General features: G+C 44.4%; 1 protein-coding gene across 3 annotated transcripts in view; it reads right to left on the bottom strand.

Annotated features, from left to right (window-relative positions):
• Nucleotides 1-24,627, bottom strand: part of FRRS1L (ferric chelate reductase 1 like) — a 28,935-nt gene extending 4,308 nt beyond the window's left edge. Inside the window, exons 1-5 of one of the 3 annotated variants that reach the window (XM_035016118.1) lie at nucleotides 24,370-24,626; nucleotides 11,816-11,900; nucleotides 9,423-9,561; nucleotides 5,698-5,944; nucleotides 2,484-2,547 (exon numbers count right to left, since the gene is read on the bottom strand). In XM_035016118.1, the coding sequence (XP_034872009.1) occupies nucleotides 2,484-2,547; nucleotides 5,698-5,944; nucleotides 9,423-9,561; nucleotides 11,816-11,900; nucleotides 24,370-24,607 (773 nt within the window). In that variant the 5' untranslated portion in view covers nucleotides 24,608-24,626. Of the gene's footprint in view, nucleotides 1-378; nucleotides 2,548-5,697; nucleotides 5,945-9,422; nucleotides 9,562-11,815; nucleotides 11,901-24,369 lie in introns of those variants that run through there. The other 2 variants (XM_035016117.1, XM_035016119.1) reach the window with 2 other exon arrangements.
• Nucleotides 24,628-24,683: the final 56 nt, after the last annotated feature.

Below are 24,683 nucleotides of genomic sequence, written 5' to 3'. Positions count from 1 at the left end.
TGTGCTGTGGGAGCATGAGGTGGGGACTTAAACCTATCTAGTCCAGGGGACTGGAGGAACAAATACCGAAGCTGTGACCTGAAAAGTAAGTAGATCAGCAAGCACAGGAAGTGGGAGACGTCTGGGCACAGGCAACACCATGAGAGGAGAGTTGAGAGCAGCTGCCTTGCGTGGACATGGCAAGTGAGGAGTGGTGGCAAAAGATGATTTGGGAGAGGGGCGCCTGGGTGGCTCAGTCGTTAAGCATCTGCCTTCAGGTTAGGTCATGATCCCAGGGTCCTGGGATCGAGCCCCGCATCGGGCTCCCTGCTCAGCGGGAAGCCTGCTTCTCCCTCTCCCACTCCCCCTGCTTGTGTTCCCTCTCTCGCTGTGTATCTCTCTGTCAAATAAATAAAATCTTAAAAAAAAAAAAAAAAAGATGATTTGGGAGGTAATCAAAATGGATTGCATTTTACCCTAATGGCAGTAAGAAGTCAGAGAAAGTTCTAAGCACGAATATGCAAGACTGGTCATCAAAGTGGAAACAATTTGTGAAATAAATAGCTTGACCTGAAACGCAAGCAGAGGGAAAATCCATTAATGTGTTCCTTCCCTGCCTGCTACAGAGGCTAGCCCGTCTTTCTTTAGTCTTAACCTATTTATAGCTGAAATACCATATACATCAGAGAGTGAAGTATAAAAATATTTGCCTTCTTATTTACAAAGTGGGTGCCTGCATATGCTGTATCCTCACTACTGAACAAGCATGATAGCTCAGAAGGTGTGCAAAGGCCACCCTCAGCCGGGACTGGAGGGCTCAGTTCCAAGGCCATGGCAGCGAGGTGGAGCCACAGACTTGAACCAGATGACCTGAGTTTGAATCCTACCCAGTTCTTTTGCTCACCTAACGTCATTTAACCTCTCTCCCTCTGCAATGAGGATTATTTCTCCTACATCACTTGGTAGACTGTGTGTCACAGAATCGCAATGTTTTCCTTATTTTTGTACAGTTCCAGAATTTAAAAGTTCTCCCCCTACTCCCCAGGTGGACTTTCACCCTGACGGTGAATTTCAAGGATGGCATTAGAAATCAATCTCCAGTCTTGTTTAATCACAAAATCCACAAATCCAGCTCTATAGCAATGATGGGGCCAAGCCAGAGGACTGTGAAACTCTCCAGTGGAAATCCATCAGCAACTCAATGACACCCATAGACTCTTTTCCTCTGAATGGGCTGTTAGCACAGACATTTGGAACAAAGGAACATTTGGGTTCCTTTGAAAAAAGGGGATGCATTAAGTCAAGGCATTATGATAAGTACTGCTGATTGCTGGTCCAGTTTACAAGTCCGAACATGTTGAACGGAAACTCTAGGTGAATTCACTCTAGGGGTCATCTCCCATTTTCTGATTTAAAAAAGAAATGTCATCTTTAAAAAGTTTCTACTCCAAATCTCCACAATCTCCAAAAATGTTTATTTTCAAAATGCCTTAAATTTTTATTAAGAGGACTTGTCTATTATAATACATATTTAATCATACTCCGTGGATGTCGACTCTGACAACGGATTTAGCTGTAACAACACATGAATCGTTTAATTTATAAAATACAGTGAGAGAAGAGTCCAAATTCTAACCGCTAACAATGCCCTTTTTTCTTTTTTTTATCATTAATATAGTTTTACATCTTCAGGAACACTCACAGTTCCATTCCTAACCTTTCCAAACAGCAATAAAAAATATTTTCTCATAACTACTCACTGACTGAGAAGAAATTTCCTCTAAGTATGGACCATTTTCTTATCATTATAATCTTTCCCATTCTCCCCATCAGCTGTGTAAATATCCAAATGCATTTATGGAAATTTGAAACTTCTTCTGCCTAAAAGGTTGATTGTGAACTAGGGCCATCCAGTAATGTTCTCTTTAGTAATGTCCCAAGTAACTCTCCTGAGCTGTAGTTGGAAGAATAAAGGTTGTTTAGAAGCTGTATGCCTAGCTCTTTCTCTACCTTGTTATGTGTTATCTGACCAAGTAGCCAAGGCCACATGGTATGTGGGTCACCAAAAAAGGCAGCTTTCCTCAACCTCAAATCCCATTCAGTAAGATGGTACTGACAATTTTCAACAAGCCAACTCAGAGATGTTTTGAAGCTCAAATAAGAAAACACATTTGAAAGTGCTTAGAAAAATTTTTAAGTACTTTCCAAAAGTATGGGATCAATATTAAACAATCCTCTTTGATTAGAAAAGCAGCTTGCTCTTTCTTCCAAAAACTGAAATCATAGGAGTCTTTTTTTAAATAAGAAAAGCTAAAATTATACTGCATATTCTTAAAAAATATATTTATACTAAAGACTTTCTAATCCATTTAATATGTTGGCTTTGCAGCTGTGTTTAAGGGGTTCCCATCAATAAGTAGAAGGTCAGGGCAACAATGAGAAGCAAACAAAATGGAGAGGAGAAGGTCTGATAGGCAGCTGATGGCATAAAAATGTCTTCATACTTGTAAATACTGACAACACGCTCTGAAGTCGGTGGTGAGTCTATGTCGTGTCGGGTGATAGAGCCTTTAAGAAAGAAAGAAAAAGGAAGGGGGCAGTAAAAAAAAAGATTTAAAATGATATATGCAAACAACAGAAAGATTAGATAAGTCTTTAGCATTGACTACATAAGCAGGAATTATAAAGATCTGGAATCAGATATTAGAGCTATCATCAGAATTCTCTGTAATGGTACATACATAGAAATAGAAAGAACATAGAAATTACCTAAATTTACCCTGAAGACTGGTTCTCATGAATCCACACACCCACTACCAGAACAATACTACTGATCTTTCCATTTCACCCCACTCTGTTGCTTCCTAGTATTGTATGAATGCCTACTTTCAAGGTCTCTAATGAGTTTTATCTTACTAATACCATAAGGAGAACTGTATGTTGATTTCAAACAGTAAGAGCTACTCTTTTTTCCCTTCAAACATATCTTTTATATATGGATCATCAACCACTCCTGACCAGGCCATACTTGCTTCTAGATGGAGGTCTCTGTCACTGTCTGTGGGCTATGACGTGGTGGCCGGCCCAGATCAGACGGGAGAGCATGTGGGCGTGCTGTGTGCGTGTCTGTATGGTTGAGAAGCAGAGTGAGGTAGCAGGAAGATTAAGATACCAAACAAATGTCTGGACTAGAGACATTTTTTTTTAACTTGGTTAGATGTGTAAAGAGGGAAAGGCTGTGTACATGGGATGCTTAAAAAGCTGAAATTTGGGGTGCCTGGGTGGCTCAGTTGGTTGGGCGACTGCCTTCGGCTCAGGTCATGATCCTGGAATCCCAGGATCGAGTCCCGCATTGGGCTCCCTGCTCCGCGGGGAGTCTACTACTCCCTCTGACCCTCCCCCCTCTCTCTCTCATTCTCTCTCTCAAATAAACAAATAAAATCTTCAAAAAAAAAAAAAAAAGCTGATATTTATTCAATGTGCCTGGCCTCCTGAATAAGCCACATGGAACTTGGGTTAGGGAGACCACAGGTGTGTGAGTTCAGTGGAAAGGTCTCCTTGGAAACAGGGCTCCGAGTGAGTGTTTTTTAAAGTCCTGTCTGCTAGGGAAGCCCTGCCAAATCGGACACGTTAATTCCCTGCTCCAGATTCTGTGCTGGCTCCTGTTAGCGCAAGTCTAACTCCTCAGGTTGGCAGACATTTTTCTTTCAACAGATGCACTCCCCTCTCCCATCTAACCTAACCTCCCTCATTGGTCATGTACATGGGCTCCTAGGCTTAACCACCCAGCAACACTGCCCTTGAGGGAAACCTAATCCCATATCCCCTTTAAGCCTTAGCTTAAAGTGTAGCCCCTTTGAGAGACTTTAAGAGAACGGATAGGATTTGATCAACTGAGAGGGATTTAATCAAAATAGGGTGCACAAGCCTGTATACGGGGTAGGAATATGCCTGTTCTGTTTGAGGACAGTAAGAACACCCAGAGTCTTGGAGGGCTTATCAGGCAAAGAGGGATCAGACTTGAGGAGGGCCTAGACTGTTAGGCTATTATTCCATTTATGTGAGACGATGACTTTCCCAAGTACAACACTTTCCAAATTGTAAAGGAACTTCAAATACTTGTTTTCACTGAATGCTTCCAATGATCCTTTGAAGTTGGTATTCTCATCATCCCCATTTAAGATACAAAGAAATGGGAGTTCAGAATTTAGAGGAAGGCCAGGTATAGCTACCAATGGGAAAAACCTGCACTCAAATCTAATGTTTTGGGCTCCAAACCCCATCATTTTAAATAGGTCCATTTCTCTAGGCTGAGATATAGGTACTGAAAGTACTCAAAGACATAACTGCAGATCCATTGCTGGGATCCTGGGAAATAAACAAATGGGAAAGGTGTCACATCCAAATGTTTTGGATGCCATCTGAGGCATCCAAATGTTTTCCCAATTAGAAACAAGCCCCCAAAAAGGGGGCACCTGGGTGGCTCAGTCAGTTAAGCGTCTGCCTTCGGCTCAGGTCATGACCTCAGGGTCCTGGGATCGAGTCCCACATCGGGCTCCCTGCTCACTGGGGAGCCTGCTTTTCCCTTTCCCTCTGACCTTCCCCCCTGCTCATGCTCTCGCTCACTCACGCACTCTCTCTCTCTCTCAGAATGGAAAAAAAAAAAAAAGAAAGAAACAGGCAAAGAAGGTATAAAATCTCCAGACCAACCAGTGGAAACATTTTGAAGAAGAAGATAAAAAAAACAAACCTAGATCAGATTAGGCAACTGAAAGTTGATGAGCACACAGTAAAGAAAGACACAACTGTCAGAGCCTCTCCTACAAGCACCACGAAGAACTCATTTCCGTTCTTAGGCCATTAGGCTTGATCAGCCAGGAGGACTGCAGAAGACACCATGTAACTTGATTTTGGCAGCCTCCAAAAGGTCTCATGATATCCTTGGGTCTTTGTGGGGGATCTGCTGAAAAGCCTTGCCACCCAAAGCGAGGTCGTCAATGAACCAGCATCCACTGGGAAGCTGGTTAGAAATGCAGAATCTCAGGTCCCACCCCAGACCTACTGAAACTGCATTTTAATGATATAGCCAGGCAATTCCTGTACACATTAAAATTTGAGGAGCAGTGGGCTAAATTATAGGATAATTTGATGGACTTGTGACTACCAGAATGGTCATAAAGTGAACACTACTGGGATGCTTGGTGTCAGTCTCTACAGAAGTCTCCAGATGTCCTTTCCTGTTCAATATTTTTTATATTTAGAGCCTAAGAGCTAAGAGTACTCACTGACTTTGGAGTCAGTCAGACCTAGGACTGAATTTTAGTTCTTCCATTAATTAGTTGTATAGCCTTGAGCAAGTTCCTTAATCTCTCTAAAACGAGGATGATAATATCTATACCACTCAAGGATGTGGTGAGGAGTAAATGAGAATGTCGTGAGAATTAGCACATACCACCACATATAGCAGACCCATGATCTGTTCCATTAAGCGCAGAGCTCATCACATACTACCTTGTACTGTGCCAACTACGTTCGCATATTACTTGTCCATTTGTATGTCCATGTGTACAATAAGTCCATTACAACTTCCTAAAGGCAGGATCCTATCTCCTTTGTCTTTTACACTATCCAAAGGGCTTATTGCTCTTGCCCAATAAATAATGAACACAAGCAAAGCAGTGTCTGGAGTTTAATCCAGATGCCAAAATGTAAGCTTACCCTGAATGGCTGGACCCCAGGCAAACAGATAATACCAACTCAAATGCAGATCGACAATTGTCTCATCTCTGGGAACGTTCACGGGGCGTTTAAATCTGCAGGTGACCCGATTGTTCTCAAAGACTCCTTCTTCATCTCTGGCAGGATTTCTCTGGATCTCCTTTGCCCACTGGCCTACATTATAAAAGTGCTGTATGCGGACCCTCCCATTGTCATCGTGGACACAGGCCATGACGTCATCACCACCCTACCATGAAAAACGATGAAGGAAAGAGTCAAAGGTGCGTCTTTTACAAACGTCTCTGCTAGAAAGAAATTTCACTCAGATATATCCATTTCATTATCTCTGTAAATTTGAAATCCCACCCTCCAAAATTATTTTTATTAAAAAAGCTTTAACCAAGTGATGAAGTTAGCATTGCAGAAGCGGACATCAAGTGCTAAATTATAGGATAATTTGATGGATTTGTGACTGTTCAAAGAATACATCACCAGCTATTTAGTATTCCTGCTGAAAACGCAAACCAAACCTAATCATGAAGAAACAATCAAACCCAAACTGAGAGTCATTCTACAAAAAATGATTATAAAAAGTATTAAAAAAAAATACTTGTAATCTTCAAAAGGGCCAATGTCAGTCATGAAAGACCACACACACACACACACACACACACACACAAAAGGCGAAGAAACGATTTCAAAATAAAGAAGACTAAGGATTCATGACAACTAATAGTGTTCCTAGACAGAATCCTAAGTCCTAAAATAAGAATTTCTATGAAGGGTAGTATCAGGACAATGGGCAACACTGGAAAATGGGCACTATGTTTGACCATACTATCATGTTAATGTTAAACTTCCCGACTTTAACAAATAGGTTGAATCTCCAAAGTTTCCAGAAAATGATGAAAATAGCAGCAGCAACAGCAGGGGAGAGAGCTAAAGCATGTGTGGCAAAATGTCATCACTTGTTAAAAAAAAAAGTTCTGGAAGTAGACAGTGGTGCTGGTTGCCCCATGAACATGATTAACGCCACTGAAGTGTACATTTTTAAATGGTTAAGATGGTAGATTTTATGTCATGTACATTTTACCACAATAAAAAGAAAGTTGTTCGGTGAATCTGGGTGAAGAATATGTATTGCACTATCCTTGCAGATTGTACATTTTACATTTAATTTTTTTAAAGATTTTATTTATTTTTTGAGAGAGACAGAGAGAGAGCATGAGCAAGGGGGAACGGCAGAGGGAGAAGGAGAAGCAGACTCTCCCATGGAGCAGGGAGCCTGACACGGGGTTCGATCCCAGGACCCTGGGATCATGACCTGAGCCGAAGGCAGACGCTTAACCGACTGAGCCACCAGGTGCCCCCTGTACATTTAAGTAAAAACAAGTCCAAAAAATGGGGCACCTGGCTGACTTAGTCGGTGGAGCATGGGACTCTTGATCTCAGGGTTGCAGTTTCAAGCCCCACTCTGGATGTAGAGGTTACTTAAAAATAAAATCTTAAAAAACAACAACAAAAAAACCCCAGGTCCCCAAAGTTAAAGGTGTTCATCAACCATAACAAATGTACCATTCTGTGGGGGATGCTGATAATGGGGTAGGTTATGCATGTGTGCAGGCAGGGAGTATATGAAAATTTTCTGAGCCCTGTATTCAATTTTGTTGTGAACCTAAAACTGCTCTAAAAATCAAGTCTTATTTAAAAAAAAACAATAATGTACCATTTCAAAAAAAAAGTTTAAGGCTATTAAAAAGGGGTTCCATTTTGCTTTTCCTTTACATCAAATTTTGAAAAAATTTTCAGCTATGCTTCTCCTTGGACCAATAGGAGAAGAAAAGAGAGACTTATCTGTTAAAGGCCTTCAGAGAGCAAAATGTCAAACATAGGGGCACCCAGGTGGCACAGTCGGTTAAGTGTCTGACTCATGGTTTTAGCTGAGGCCATGATCTCAGGGTCCTGGGATCGAGCCCCTGCGTCAGCCTCCGTGCTCGGCAGGGAGTCTGCTGGAGGATTCTCTCTCTCCCTCGCCCCTCCCCTGCTCATGCTCTCTAAAATAAATAAATAGAGCTTTTAAAAAAAAGTCACACACAAAATTTGAATGCCGTTACTCAACCTCCGTCCTCTGAGCGCCCTAATCTTAACACCTGCACCATGAGGGCAAACGCATTCTAGGACAGGAAACGGTCAATCGCATTGCAAGCCAGCTTCCGGGATGGTACACACCTGCTGTTTCTCTCTTACTGACCCTAAAGTAGGAGACAAGACATGCAGATTCATATCCATGCAATCTTACCAGTTAGGCCCATTGTCTTATTGCCTGGACTGGCTTTGGTAGAAGCTCATCCTTCTGGTGCCCTTTCCAAGAACAAAGCCCCCGGGGTTCTGACTGCTTAGCCTGATCCCCCAGTCTCTATTTAACACCCACCGACAACCTCTCTCCAATCCACTAGCGAATGCTGTCAGAGCTACTTCAAAGCATATCCCAAATGGGAGCACTTCTCACCACTCCCACTGCGGTAAGCCTGTCTGAGCTGGCCTCCACTCATTGCAGGTGCCTCAAGACAGGGCAGGGGAAAAGAAGAAGAAGGCAGAGCAGCAGCCTGTGCAAAGGTACAGGGGCCCAAGGAAGTCTGGCTCTGGAAGCACCCTGGCACAGTGAGGTGGCAAATGATGGTATCACAGAGGGAAGAGGGAAGAAGACAGCAGAGGCACAGAGAGAAGCAGAGGTAAGTGACGATCGCTGCCTGGGATCTGCATGCCCTGCCTGGTCCTGCTCCTTGTCTCTGGTCTTTCTTCTTCTTTTTTTTTTTTTAAAGATTTTATTTATTTATTTGAGAGAGAGAATGAGATAGAGAGAGCGTGAGAAGGGGGAGGGTCAGAGGGAGAAGCAGACTCCCTGCCGAGCAGGGAGCCCGATGCGGGACTCGATCCCGGGACTCCAGGATCTGCATGCCCTGCCTGGTCCTGCTCCTTGTCTCTGGTCTTTCTGAGGTCCAGCGGCGTTCTTGCCCACGCGTACTGTGGGAGACTGAGTTGTTGGACTTGATTCTTCATTCCCCAGTAATACTAGTACACAGCCGCCCCTTCACAGGGCCTCTTGGGCAGGGGAGTGAACTTCCCTATCCCTTCATTCTGGGCCTGGCTGTGTGGCTTACTTTGGGCAATGAAATGTTAGCAGGTGGGACGAGAGCAGAGGTTTGAAATAGGCTTGGAGGGCTCTTGCCCTTCTGTCTCTGCCATGAAAACCACATGCCTTGGTAGCTGCTGGTTCCAGAATGATTAGAGAAAACCTGAATCCAACTCATGGGCTGGAGCCAAGCCCAGCTGAACCCTAGCCAATTCACACACACGTGAACAAGAAATAAATGCTAATAAGCCATGTGGTTTGGAGGCTTTTCTTGCAGCATCGCTGCCATGATAACTAATAAATGCAGGTACCACGAGATACCTCATATTCCCATAACCAGCCCTTCCTTTTCTGTTTAAGCTAGCTTGAATTTTTTGTCACTTGCAATCAGAGAGCCGTAACTAATGTAATTGTTATACTGCTTTTGTCAATTTGTTTCCCTTGCTTTGAAAAGGAAGATCAATTGCTAGAAATCCACACATTTAATAGTGGCATGGTGGCTTGGAGAAACCATGCCCATTTTCCAAAATCTAAAGCAGCACAGCAAACTAAAGAAGAAAAAAATCATCTTTTATCATGATTTGCATCTTACCATTTTCTTGTCTGAAGAGAATCCAACTGCTACCCAGCCATCTGTGTCAGCGCTCAGCTCAAATTCCACGTCGGCCCCGATCATCCGGTAGCTAAGGAAATAGTCACACGTCTCCGCATTACAGCCTGGCTTGCCGTATCTGCAGGAGAGATCAAAACACAGCACTGCTGCTTCATCTCCTTACTCACAACACATTAAGAAGGCAACAGTGTGTCAGGCAGAGCGAAGCAAGATTACCAAGTAAATGAGATCTTTGCTACCAGGGATCTGAAAAACCACAGTTTCACTTGGGAGAGATCTTGGAAAAGATCTGTTCCTTTCTATCTACATACAATCTGAGGACCAGAGATGGGAAGGGGCTTGCTTGCATAGTGAGTCAGTAGCTGCTGGAGGACTTGAACCTGGGCCTCCACTCCCGGCCAGTGTTCTCAACATTATATTAGAGCTTCTCAGATAGTCGTTATTACTGAGTTATTTCTGAATCCCTTTCAGAGGAAGAAATTCTCAGAGTTAATAAACTGTTTTTGTGAATTAAATATATACCAGTTCTTTTTTACTTAGAAATTTTCATACAACTAAATTAACAAAAACTTACAAATTAAATATAAATTAAACTACAAACGCAGGAACATTTAAATTCTCAGCATCCGTGTGATGGATGGTGTAATCTTACTGAAGGTAGATTTTGCTTACCTGCATGGGGTATATCGGACCACACTGTGCAGGGTCCCTTGGATGAGCACTTTCTTACTACTAAACACGATTTCACTTTCCCCCACTCATCCGTTTGAGAGGTTGCAAAACCCTCATACATACATCAAATGAATACCTCATCTGGTATTCACTGAGCATGAATGCATCATTTATTTATAAAATCTGCCTTGGCTCTATCAGGCTATCACACAATTACCAATCAGGACGCCAGAGTACCGAGCAGCATAAACTGGTTATCCAGATAATCCGATTATGCATACATTCATCATTGTAAGGGGCATGATTGAAATGGAAACTCAAATTTAAATTTTCTTCCAGGGGACTTGTGGATCCTTTAAGAATCGGGAAGCCCTAGTGAGAGGGACATTGTTTTATGCCATTTTCAGAAGAACAGAAAACTGTAGCAATGGGTGGGACAAGGGAAGCTCAGGTGGAAGGTTATCTGAAGGAACAGGGCACAAAGCTGCCAAGCACTGACTGAAGAGGGAGGCAAGGAACATGCCAGGCAGGGACCCTGAATGGCTGGGAAGAGATGTGAGCTCAGGACAGTGTAGAACCGGGTAAAAACGCTAAATGAGTGTAAGGAAAGCTAAAGGAGGAACGAATGGGCCAGAAAACAAGTCACCCTGAAGCCAGGAGCTACTGAAATTCCCTCCCTTCTCAAAAATGTCCCCCAGTCACCAGACTTAACATTGCTGGCCATCTTCCTCAATAATAGTATTATTTGTATTCTTAAAAATTCCTAAGAGGGGCGCCTGGTTAAGTGTCTGCTTTCAGCTCAGGTCCTGGGATCCTGGGTCCTGGGATCAAGTCCCACATTGGGCTCCCTGCTCAGTGGGGAGCCTGCTTCTCCCTCTGCCCCTGCCCCCTGCTTGTGCTCTCTCTCATTCTCTCTCTCTCTCTCAAATAAATAAAATATATATTTTTTAAATTCCTTAGAAATACCCTTGTAATCCAAAGAAAACTCAAAACCCCTTTATTCGATTTTTTTCCTCCTTGGCCTTGAGCACTGAACAAAAGAAAAAAACATCCAGAACTTTCAGTGCAGTACCCATCACAACCTTTACGCAAGGACAATTTATTTTAGGAAATAACAGTTTCAAAGAGGAGGCGGCTTTTCCAACAAAGCGGAGCTGTCTGGCTGGGAGGCTCACCGTCTTTACTAGTGTTTGCTAGCTCCAGCCCATCATGTTTTGATAGAGCATGACTAGTAATCACGTGGGGACTCCCTAAATCTGAGATAACAAGCTCGCTACAATCATCAGTGTTCACGACTAGTTAGTATCATCCAGATACCCCAAAGTCATGACTCTTTATTTGAAAAGGAATTGGGTCTTAAATGTGTCAATCATGGTCTGTCCCGCTCACAGCCCAGCTAGTAATGCACAGCCCATGTCACCTGATTCTTTTTCATACAGCCAACTGGGCAGGAGTAGATACCTGGGCCAATGGCAGTATGGTCATAAATGAAAAACCAGAGAAGGATGTTCCAGTGCCAAGGAGCATTCGAGAGCTTATGGCCTCTAAGACTGAAAACTGGAGTGGCCATCGGAAACAGGCTGAAGCAATGAGGGGATGCAGGCCCCTGATGAGAATGAGCTATATGCAATTGAAATACTACCTTGAGAAGTAAATCAGTGCCTTAGCCTTAAAGTTAACCAACTCGCAGATCTACCAACCTAAAGCATCCCTTAGTTTTTCCACAGTCATCCACTTTGATTTTGGCAAATGGATCCACAGGAGGAGCAGTAGGGAAAGGGTAACCTAGACAGTGAGAATAAACAATGGTTAGAAAATCCAGCAACAGCTTTTTTCCAAGGAGAAATTTTTCTTTCTAATACGTTGACTATTTTCTACCACACGTTGTCTAGAAATGTTTAGGGCCTCAGAAAAGGGCTTTGTGTAAGCCTAATCACCCTCTTCATGAGGGGAGGGTGTAGGGCACACATCTTTGAGCCAGTCTTACATGTGAACTGAGAATTATGTGGCCTTTCCATCCTTTTACTGGCAGCGAACCTGAGGCAGAGAGGTGGCGTAATTTCACACAACCACAGGCCCACCACCATCCCTGGGAGCGTGAACATCACAATTTTCATACAATACCCATGCTCTAAGCGGGGGAAAAAAATCAACAATGAAATATTTGTATATGTGATAGTAGAGGTTTTCCATGTGTACCTATACATGATAATAGGATTTCCCCCTTTCTCTGAACTTCCATTTGTTATTAAGCTGTACAGGACATTTCCCTAGCTCACTAAATTCTTCAAACACAATCCTTTTTAACACCTGAGTATCTTTCTTGTAAGATCACTTCACATCCTAATGCATTCAACCACACGCTGAAGGGTAGGCCCGCACTATGCTTCCAGTTTGTGACAGCAAAGATTTTTCTCCTTGGCTGTTAACTCCATGCACACGGGAACCACGTGTGGGTCATCTTGGGTTCTCTGTCCAGCATCGTGCTCGGCACTGGACGCTGACTACATGATTGTCAAATGAATAAATAAAATCACCCACAGATATTAGGCAATGTAAATAAATGTAAACTTGAGGCTTTGTTTACTTTGTTCCATTATGATGTAGGAAAGATGTTGGGGTCTGGAGCCAATGACCAAGAAAGAATTCTTGAGACGTCTTTGGTGCAAAAAGGTGATTTTATGAAAGCACGGGGACAGGACCCGTGGGCAGAAGGAGCTGCACTCAGTCGTGAGGAGTGGCCCATTATGTCCTTTCAAGTTGGGAGGGGGTTAGGGAAAGCACAAGCCTCCCAGGTATTTTGGAAACAAGGTTTCCAGGACCTTGAGGGGGCCAGCTGTTGTTAGGAAAAGGTCATTTATTACTGTTTAGTAAAAACTCAGTCATGAGACCCTTCAGATGTATTATCAGTGGGTCATATGCTTGGGGGATGATTGCCAACATATATCTTGGTGGGTAGAGATAAAGGAAGTTTCCAAAGGAACTTTTATATGTCAAAGTAGACTTACAGGATCCTGGGGGTCAGGCCCTTAGCAAAGTACTAACATCGAGGCAGCTGAGTTCCTAGAGGAATGTCACTCTGCCTATTTCAAGGACTTGTCAATGGGCTATAAGTAGTAAGGAAACTTGATTTTTCTTTTGCCTTTGTTTCTCACATCACAGCAGATTATACTTTTAAAAAAGCCACTAGGCTATACTTTCCTGGCACACATCTGCACACTTTGGACAGTTCATTTCTATTACCCTAGATCTTGATCACCTGCTAAAATACAGTCCTAGTAGCTTTTTACCATCTTTAAGTAATTGGACCAAGTGTATTATTTTTTCTACTTTTATGCATATTTTATGCTGAGTCCTCAGTCTACTTTGGTACTCTAGACTGAGTCCAGCCTTGGACGAATTTTTTTTTCTCTTAACATGTACTGAGCAACTGCTTAATGGTACGAACTATGTTAAGCATCTTCATATATGTTCTTATTCTTACTACAATGTTGAGGCTGTTTTTTTCTCAGAATATTTATCCAGGAATGCAATGACTACTTATGTTTTAAAAATTCTATAGGTAACCGGGGTGCCTGGGTGGCTCAGGCAGTTGAGTGTGACTCTTGGTTTCAACTCAGGTCACGATCTCAGGGTCCTCGCCTTGGGCTCTGTGCTTAGCTGGGAGCTTGCTTGAGATTCTTTCTCTCCCTCTGCCCCTCCTGCTCACAGTCTCTCTCTCTCAAATAAATATTTTTTTGAAAAAATTCTATAGATGGGGCACGTGGGTGGCTCAGTTGTTAAGCATCTGCCTTCGGCTCAGGTCATGATCCCAGGGTCCTGGGATGGAGCCCTGCTTTGGGCTCTCTGCTCAGCTGGAAGCCTGCTTCTCCCCCTGCCACTCCCCCTGCTTGTGTTCCCTCTCTCCCTGTCTCTCTGTCAAATAAATAAATAAAATCTTTAAAAAAAAAAAAAAGAAAAAATTCTATGGGTAACTGAAAAAGACAGTTTCTCATAATGTTGCGTCTCGATTTCCCCATCTTCTGTTATCCTTACCACTTCCTAGCATCTAGAATAATACTTTGGCATATAGCAGATTTCCATCTCAATAAATGCCAGTTATTATTACTATGGGATTACTATTAAGTTTTGTAAACTGGACTGAGAACTAATAACCGTGGGGTAAGATCATCTCTAGAAGAATGGGTTTCTAAGCTCTAATTACGAGCAAGCTTTGGGAAAAAACTCACTTATTAATGTACCAAACTACCTTATTAGCATTGGCAAATGGCTTTTCAAGGCTTTTTTAGCAGTAATTTCCTATTCTCTTTTATGCTTCTAAAACTTGGAATGAGAACTTGTTTTGCCAAATGCATTTGGGCATATCTTATTCTCTTGTTTTGTAAGATGTTGTATAATAAAAAATTTAACTGGTTTTCATCCCTGGTCCTGGAGAGAGGCTCCGAATCCTTGGAACTTCCAAGCAGGGCTGTCTTTGTTATTCATGAGCCCCTTGGGATCACACCTGAGCTTGTGCTAAGAGATGAGATGACTCAGGATGGGGGCTAGTCCCCAGAAAAACCAACCATGTGACTAGAGGTTCGGGGCTGTCAGTTAGGCCCACCTCCAGGGACGGTTGGGAGGCTGGGGACTACATTTAATGATGTAGCCAGTGATTAAATCAGTAATATCTATGTAATGAGACCCCAGTAGAAACTCTGGACACAAGTCAGTGCTGCTTCCTGGTTGGTGAACAAACTAATACTGGCGAGGGTGACAAGGCCTGATTCCATGAGGAGAGGGCATAGAAACTCTGCATTTGGGAGACCTCCAGACTTCACTCCATGTGTGTCATCACCAGCTGTTCCTGAATTGTATCCTTTACAGTAAGTGCAGTGCTTTCCTGAACTCTATGAAACATTCGAGTGAATTACAAAATCTGAGGGGGGTTGTAGGTAGCCCCCAGGATTTGCAGCCAGTTGATCTAAAAGGAGAGCAGTCTTGTTATAGACCACTCCCTTTAGCTTGCGGGGCCTGAGCTAACTCTGGGTTATTAGCACCACAAATTAATTTCACTATACTAGTTGGGGTTGGCAGAATAATATTAAGCACAACAACATTACAATTTTCCCCTGAATTTAAATGACCTATTTGGCATAAATTTAGTTTGGCCCTCATGCCGGTATTTAAGCTCTTGTCTCTGAGCTACAACCCCAGCCTTCGATAGCCAACTCTGTGATGGGTTGAGCACTCTGCAAACCACATTTCTCCTTTGCCAGTTGGCTGGGCTCTGCTGAAACATTGGAGGGAGGCTAGGAGGCAGGAGGAAGGAAAGACCATTCCTTCCTATTGGGTTGCCGTCCCCTACACAAGTCCTCGGTGATGCTGCTTCACCCTTCCAGTGGCAAGTTGATGCCAGCTTTTTATCTAAATTCCCCTAACCAGCCTTGTCATGCCCTCAAAGGAACCAGCAGCAGCTGCGCAGAGAGGATGGGCTGCAGTTTTGCGGGGGTTCTCTTGGCTGAGCTTCTAGATTCTCACAGCTTCAAGCCCTGCTCTGTGCCCCGACCCCTCCCAGCACCCCAGTCCCAGGGGCAGTAGCTGCTTCCCGCCATTACTGTCTTTGTGCTCCTTTTTGTTTCTCCTGTCCCCCAACATCTACTTAGACAGCTGACTGGGCTGGTCATCCCGTTTAAAAAAAAACACACACACAAACAACTTAGAACTGGTTTCTATCTTTCTTTCTGATCAGATCTTGATGGAAAGAGACTGAACGGATTAATCCTTAAATACTGACACAGTGGGTTTGCAGGGTGTACCTTACCAGCCTTTCTCTTGGTAACTAGTTAGAGAGCAGCATCGTTCAACGGGATGTCGGACACGCTCTGTACAATTGCACTGGCCCATTATCTTGATGGCAGAATTTTAATTTTTAAGTATGTAGGTGCACCGAATTAAACTGATGACATTTCCTGGTTTATGGGATACTCCTATCAGTCTATGCAAAGCCCATCTTCTATTTTCCCCTAATCCGATCCTAAACCCACTTTCCTCCTGGTCTAGAGTATTTTCTAAGTATCCTTCTGCAAAGGCTGCAGGTTTTAACAAAATGAGCACTCTGACACATACACATCTTAGAAAAGCAATATTTTACTGTGATACACTGAAAGGGGGGTTGGAGGTAAGCTTCACATCTGTGCTAGCTCCTCAAAGGGCATGGAACTTTGCCTGCCCAGGGTGAGGTCCCGCCTTACCGCAAAAATCCTTCCATGTTCCCCACAACACCATCCTGAAAGTCTTGCGTGACTCCCTTATAAAATAATCACCGAAGTGCCTTTAGCAGAACCTGGATCTACCATAGAGGGTCCAGACCCAATTTTTCACTAAGCCAACAGCGCCACCCTGCCATGCTGCCCACAGCTGCAGTGCCCTGGCCATCCCATGGCCATGCACAGGTCTGGAAGCATCTGAGCAGAGCAGACTCGCAAAGGCCCCACCCCCACTCACCAGCCGCCATTCTTATGTTTATTTCTATCTATGTGTGCTCTTGAAAACTAGACGGCTTGTGTATGTCTTTAATCTGCATAAACGACCCTGTGTGGTACATCTTGTTCTATTTATTATTTTCCTTTGGAAATCTATCCCTATCTATAAAGGTGAGACCTGTTATTACTTCTGGCTGAAGAGCATTCTTTGATGTGCACATAACCACATTTTTTGAAATAACTCCCAATTGCCTTAATGTTTAAAGTGCCTTCAAGGGGCGCCTGGGTGGCTCAGTTGGTTAAGCGACTGCCTTCAGCTCAGGTCATGATCCCAGGGTCCTGGGATCGAGTCCCGCATCGGGCTCCCTGCTCTGCAGGGAGCCTGCTTCTCCCTCTCCCACTCCCCCTGCTTGTGTTCCCTCTCTCGCTGTGTCTCTCTCTCTGTCAAATAAATAAATAAATAAATAAATAAATAAAATCTTTAAAAAATAAATAAATAAAGTGCCTTCAATGTTTGCTTCATCAAATAATGAGGAGATGAAGTGCCTTACATATGTTTCTTGTGGACATATACAAAAGGTTTTTGTTTTGTTTCAGGAAACCCCAGAGAGCAATAGCTGGGTCACATCTTTATTGCACAAAGCTCAGTGAGATTAGTATTCAGACTAACAGCACTGGTTTACAATCCCATCCACAGTGCATGAGGTTCCGATTCCCCACCCCCACTCTTGCAGCTACTTGGTATCATCCGACATTCTCAATATTTTAATTTGTATTTCCCCAAGTACTAGTGGGGTTAAACATCTCTTTGTATCTGTATTAGCCACTTGGGTTTCCTTTTCTATGATGTTTATATACATAATCTCTGCGCTTTTTTTTAGACTTGGTTTTCGGTCTTTCTCGTGGGAGTTTATGTGTATTCTTTTTTTTTTTTTTTTTAAAGATTTTATTTATTTATTTGACAGAGAGAGACACAGTGAGAGCAGGATCACAAGCAGGGGGAGAGGGAGAGGGAGAAACAGGCTTCCCGCGGAGCAGGGAGCCCGATGCGGGGCTCGATCCCAGGACCCTGGGATCATGACCTGAGCCGAAGGCAGACGCTTAACGACTGAGCCACCCAGGCGCCCCTTTATGTGTATTCTTGATACTAACTCACTGTAGGTTTCAGATGCTGCATTCTTTCCCCCTTCTAGTCTGCCACCAATCTTACTTTTTTCTATAATATCCTTCCTTGGACCAAAATCTCTAAATGTGATGTAGCTGGGGAAATAATTTTTCTTCTTTCGGTTTGTGCTTTTAGATTCTTATCTCAGAGATTAATCTCCATTCTAAGGACATGAAGATCTTTCCCTACACGTTTATTTATTAACTTTGTAGTACTGCCTTTCACATTTAGACCTGACCCATTTGGAATTTATTTTTTTTATACGATGTGAAGAAAACAGTTTTATTTTTCTCCCTACACTGACTCAATTTTTCTCAATGCCATTTACTTAAATAACTCATCTTTTCCCTAGCAATTTATGAAGACACCTTGATATTTTACTGGTTCTTAGAGGAACACAGGTCTATTTCTGGGTTTTTCTGCTTTGTTCTCTGGTTTATTTGGCTGTTCCCGAGCCAAGACCACACTATATGAATTACTAGGCATTGTAACGTATCTCAGTAATTCACAGAACTTGATTCTTCCATGCAAAGGATAGATACTAATTTATCAAATTCTCTCCCCAAATGCTGTTGGGCTCTTGTATGGAACTGCGGTAAATGAATAGATGAATGGGGGCAGAGCTGACATCTTTATAATACCAAGTTACTCTTTCCAAGACCATGGTATATTTCCCATTTATTCCTTTTTTTTTTATATCACTTAATAGTTAAAATTTTTTCTCCACACAAGGACCAGGGCATTTTTGTTAGGCAAAATTTGGACAATATACAGATTTTTGTTGCTATTTTAGATGATATCTTGTTTTGACATTTTCTAGCTTATTGCTGCTAAAAACAAAGAGAGATTTTGGTTTACATATGCTGATCTTGCCTATGGCAACCTATTGCATTCTCCTGATTATGGATCTGTTGATTCTTTCTGATTTTCTATGTAAATACATCAAGGGAGCTAAAAAACATATATTTGCACAAAGACTTGTACACAGGTGTTCATGGCAGCATTATTCATAATTGCCAAAAATGGGAAATAACCCAAATATCCATCAGTTGGTGAGTATCTGTGGTTTCCTTTCTTGTCTAACTCCTAAACACTCTCTGTTCCTCTTCTGCAATCCCTTGAGCCTGTTTCGCCATCCTCCACTGGGTGGTTAATGGATTCTGGTCTGCTATTTATTGCTTCTAATTGACTGCTTGGCTCACAGCCCTCAGGTATTAATTTAGTACTTGATTCCTTGAAGTTTTAACCAGCAGCTGTCTGTTCAAATCTGAGAACTACTACACCAGCCTCTTTCACTGTCCGAACTGCCTGAATCATTGTTTTTGTTTATCAGAGTCAGAGAATGAAGTACAAAGGTCGAGGGGCTTTAGAAAATGGAAAATACGAAAAGCTCCACACACATGTGAATGGCCATCGAGCAAAGCTTTCTCCACGGCACTCCACCAGGAGGGAACCCGCAGTTCCCCACTGACTGCCTACCCCATTGGTTCTGAATCCCTTTCCTCAAGCCTGCCTGCCAAAATACCTCATTCAGCCTGTCCCACTGTACTTCCAAGTACAGCAGATCAACAGGGACCCTCTACTCCAAAGAGCTGGACAACTTGCACCATCTCATCCATAAAGTTAATCAACAAATCTATGTAGTTCCCTGCTACTTTCTAGCTGTGTGGCTTTAGCTATTTAAATTTTTCCGTGGGTCAGTTTTCTGAACTCGAAGTGGGGCTAATAGCATCTAAGTCAGAGGTTTACTGTAAGAATGAAAGTTAATATGGGTAAGGAACTGAGAACAGTACCTGGTGCACAGTAAGCACTTACTGAAAGTTAGCCCCAGTTAGTGTTATTATCAGACTACACTCATGGAGGATACATAGGTAAATCAGATGTAGGCTATTTACCTTTAAAGGACTTGCAGACTGGCAAGGTGATGAGTTAGGTATCCACATATAATACATGTACTTGTAGGAATAACACAGGCAGATGAAGGAATTTGTGCCCTTTTCCCCAAGCTCTGTCCTTCTCTCTACTGTCTTACTAGCTCTTTCCAGAGTAGGAAAAAATGTGGTCGGAACTTGATCAGAAATGGGCCACATTTTACAAGTGGTCAGATCACTGTGCCTTAAAGATAAGCAACCATGAATATGTTCCCTCTTTTCCTTCCAAGGCAGAGTATATTTCTAGGGACAAGTCAGTTACCACCCTCCATATGGCTGGCTAGTAAGGCTTCAGGGCATGCAAATCTTCATGGCAGGGACAAGAGAGCAGGAGGCTTTACTTGGGACTTAACACTAAGCCAAAAACACCCAACTCAGTTTTTTCAAAGAACCCTCAGAATAGAATATTTGCCCGTAATCATGAAGAAATCTATTTTACATTCTGTTGTTCTGAATATAAACTCCTAAACACTCTCAAGAGGAAGAGGTATGAATGGTAGGATTCGAGCACCAGGACCCTATCCAAACTCTTGATCATAGAGAGCAAAAAGGGTCAATGGCAGGGTTAGATTGTATGCTGCAAGAGAACATCCTCCCTTAATGGCAGGGGATGGGGAGAAGGAGAAAATCAGGGAAGGCTCCCTGAAAGAGGTAGCAGTGGTGTTAGGAATATAAAGATGAGTCGTATAGGCTAAGACAGGGGAAACCTTTAAGAATTCTAAAATCTAGCACAGTTAAGCGGTGCTGGGTGGGTCAGTTAAGTGTCCGACTCTTGATTTTAACTCAGGTCATGATCTCAGGGTCATGAGATGGAGCCCTGCAATGAGCTCCTTGCTGGGCATGGAACATGCTTAAGAATCTCTCTCTCGGGGCGCCTGGGTGGCTCAGATGGTTGAGCGTCTGCCTTCGGCTCAGGTCATGATCCCCGGACCGTCCTGGGATCGAGTCCCACATCGGGCTCCCTGCTGGGCAGGGAGCCTGCTTCTCCCTCTGCCTCTGCCTCTCTCTCTCTCTCTGACTCTCATGAATAAATAAATAAAACATTAAAAAAAAAAAAAAAGATTCTCTCTCTCTCCCTCTGCCCATCCCCCTACCCCTGCACTCTCTCTCCAAAAAACAAAACAAAACAAAACAACCCTAGCATAGTTAAACCAAAACAGAAATTTTAAAAAATGAACATGTTTAGGGGGCAATTAAAGATACCAAATTAGCCAGTTTTCAGCGCTGGCTTTGGGAGTCTTGGGCTATCGGGACACTGGAGAAATGGTTTCTAGACAGGGTGGTAATAGTGGGCTCTCTGGAAGTTTCAGTGAATTCTCCATCTCCATCAGTTTAATTCCCTTCTTTGAATTTACATACCACCAGGCCATCTTTTCATTGAAAACTCAGTTATTGGCTACTTTGAACCTGAGAAGGGGGTCCCCTGCACAGAGGAAACACGTAGTCCAATCACTAGAAAAGACAGCCCCATTTGTACTGATAGAAAGAAAGAGTAGTTTTTAGGCTGCCCGGGTGGCTCAGTCAGTTAAGCATCTGCCTTCAGCTCAGGTCATGATCTCAGGGTCCTGGGATCGAGCCCCAAGTCAGGCTCCCTGCTCAGCGGAGAGTCTGCTTCTCCCTCTGCCCCTCCCCACCCCTCGTGCTCTCATGCTCTCTCTCTGTCTCAAATAAATAAAATCTTAAAAAAAAAAAGAAGAAGAAGAAGGGGAGCGCCTGGGTGGCTCCATTGGTTGAGCATCGGCCTTCAGCTCAGGTCATGATCCCAGGGTCCTGGGATTGAGCCCTGCATTGGGCTCCCTGCTCAGCAGGGAGCCTGCTTCTCTCTCTGCCTGCCACTCTCCCTGCTTGTGCTCACTCTCTCTGTCAAATAAATAAGAATAAAATCTTAAAAAAAAAAAAGAAGAAGAAAGAGTAGTTTAAAGGCACTATTTCTACCTCTTCACTTGCCACTTCCTTCAAAATCAATCAGGGTCCCTCCTTTCTCCACTGAATTTATCCCAGCAAAATTCACCTCTCATTTCCCAAATCCATCAACTATTTCAAGCCTTCATGCTACTGGGCCTCACCATGGCTTGGGACACGGCATCCTGACACCCTCTTTCCCTTCACTTTCTGGGTTAGAACATCCACCGGGGATGTTTCCTGGGTCTGCTTCTCCCGCTCTGGCATACGCTTTAAGGCAATATCACTGATTATTTCTAAGGATCTTGAGAAAATCTCTATTCAGGATCCACAGGGCCAAAACCCAGGCCCAGGGTAATCTAGTAGAGGTGCTGCCCCAGAGAGGTTCAGCCCACAAACATCCCCACTAGCACCCACCAGCCGGGTGTAGGGTCTGCATTTGAAGATAGTGAAAGTGCTGGAGAGAAGAGAAGAAATGACAGTGAAATCCCTGGATAAGCAAAGGGGAGGAGTAAGAGAGGACGGTAAAAGGAAGCTGGGCCAAAGAGAAAATTCCAGATAAAGGAGTTGAAGCTTCATTCAGTGAGCAGGTTGGAACCATCATGGATTTCTGGGGGTTAGAGCTGAGCCTCCGGCGGCTGCATGTGCAGACCAGATGAGAGGGGCAAGCAGACAAACCAGGGATTTGTACACACATTACATGCCCTGTTGCCCTGTGGGGTCACCTCACTGCAATGCCCTCCCTCTTCTGGCTCATCAAAGTCTTTCATACTTCCTAGCTCAACTCTATAAAGCCTCCCTGATGGCTTCAGCCCCCTGACGTCCATGTTCATAAAACCGTCTGGACTCTACAACTAACTTCTTTCTCTCTGTATATACAAACGGACATACAGCATCTGACCTTGTTCTCCTCCGTCTGTTAGGGACATGTGCCCAATGAGAATATGAGCTCTCGGGTGCCATGCGTGAGTCACCTGGCAGCGTGCCGGGCTGACAACGAACAGAATAAATATGTATTAGATCCTTTCAGAAACAGATGGGCTTTGAAATGTTTGTTCGTTTCCAGGGTGATAGATGCTGCTTCGGCTTGTCTGTCCCCGCCCCTTCCCCCACCCCTCCTCCTCCCTGGCCACATGGCTGCCCAGCTAGAAGACTACATTTCCCAGCCTCTCTTGCAGCTAGGTCATGTCATGTTCTTGCCAAAGGAATGTGAACAGCAGTGACCTGTGTGACCAGGCTAAAAGGTAATGGCCTGTCCTGAATTTCCTCTTCTCCTTTCCTCAAGCTTGAACAAAGACATGCAACCATCTTCTACCACACCAATGAGGACAAAACTTTACTGGATGGTGGAACAAGATGGACTGACCTTGTGGAACAGAGCTGTCCCAACTGCCCAGACCAGTCAGACTCATGTGAGAAAAAAAATAAAGTACCTTATTTAAGCCACTATACGTAGGGGTCTCTGTTTCAGTGCTTGAACCTCTACCCAACTAATATATCTCCCCAAATCCATCCTTTCCATTTCAATACAATAATTCCAATTTTTTAACTGGGCATATTGCCTCTCAGCTAAAAAGCTAACTTTCCCAGCCTCCTTTGCATTTACATGTGGCCACATTGTGGCCAAGGAAGTATAATTGTTATATGGGACTTCTGAGTAATCTCCTTATGAAGTAGTTAGTGACCTTCCCACTTTCTCTTTCCCACTGTCTGGACAGTGAATGTAGTGGCTGGAGATCAAGTAGCCATTTTGGACCACACAGTTACATGTTAAGAATTGTGAAGAAGCAGAAGACCAGGATCCAGGGTCTCTGATGAGCATGGAGCCTCCAATACCAGCCCAGACTCCGTACTTATAGATTTCTTTACATGACAGAGAAACTTCTGTCTTATTTAAGCTATTAATGTGTGCTTGTTGTATACAGCTAAACCGAATCCTTCATAACAAATATACCCAGCATCATATCAGTTGCGGGGACATTTCAACCCCAATTTAATTCTTGCATATTCCTCTTAGCATAAAAATAGGAAAAATCACTACTTTCCAAACTGCAGAAGAAGCCAGTTTCTATGCCTTCTACAACAGAATCAGCTTGGCTTTTGTGCTCACTAAAGCAACTCCACAGGGAGGTCTGTAGCTGAAAAATCCCTAGTCTCTGGGCCCAGCAGCCCCCTACAATGGTGGCTCACAGTAGGGAACTCTAACATGGGTGATAACAGAAAAGAACTGGGATGGAAGTGGGCACGGAAATATGCCCCAGCTCTGATGGCAGGCAATCAGCAAGAACAGAACGCTGAAAGGTTAGGGCACTAGTCACTGTAAATTTAGGTCAATACAGACAGGGAGAAAATAAGACAGCATCACTTTAAATTGTGATTTCTGCTCCCCACCAGCTTCCCTGATCTCGCACACCCCAGGCCAGATGGCGGCCTCCTCCCCTAGCACCCGCTACCCCAACCCCGGACAGGGAGAGTGGAGGCCAGACGCCAAGAACCGGGGGAGCCTAGGCTCAGCCCCACCTGTCCGCAGCCTCCCAGGGCTCGGCTGACCACCTCCTTCTCCTGGCCTCAGTCTCCCTACCTGTAAAGCGGGCGGCGGGTGGAAGGCGCTGACAGTTCTCCGGGGTGCCTCCTGCGGGCCGGCGGGGGTCTGAGCAGTGCGCCCCCCATCCCAGTCCCTCGGTCCCAGAGCTACCTCCGTTGGCCTCCTCGCCAAACCGCCCCTCCGGCCCTGCTCCCGCGGCCGCCTCGGTCGCCCACCCCCGCCCCGCGTCTCCCTCTCGCAGCCTCACCCTCCTCCGACAGGTAGCGCAGGTCGTAGAACTCCCCGGCGAACGTGCCGTAGGAAGAGTCGTGGCGCGGCACCGCCTCGTCGGCGCCCGCGTCCCCCCGCACGCGGCCCCGGGGCCCCCGGCCCCCGGGGCCCGCGCCGTCGTCTGCGGGGCTGGCGGCGCAGGCGCCGGGCCCGGCCAGCAGCAGCAAGAGCAGCGGCACCCAGGCCCCCGGGCGCTGCCGGGGCGGTCGGGCCATGGCTGCGCACAGATCCCGCAGCCAGGCCGCTCGGGCCGCAGCGGGGCCGCCGCGGGCGCCGGGCCGGGACTGCGCC

This window comes from Mirounga leonina, unplaced genomic scaffold (genome assembly GCF_011800145.1).
Source record: "Mirounga leonina isolate KUSES-001 unplaced genomic scaffold, KU_Mleo_1.0 Mir_170, whole genome shotgun sequence".
In the NCBI taxonomy this organism is placed as follows: Eukaryota; Metazoa; Chordata; class Mammalia; order Carnivora; family Phocidae; genus Mirounga; species Mirounga leonina.
Note: the sequence above shows the minus strand (reverse complement) of the source record. Positions and strands in the feature narration are given on the sequence as shown.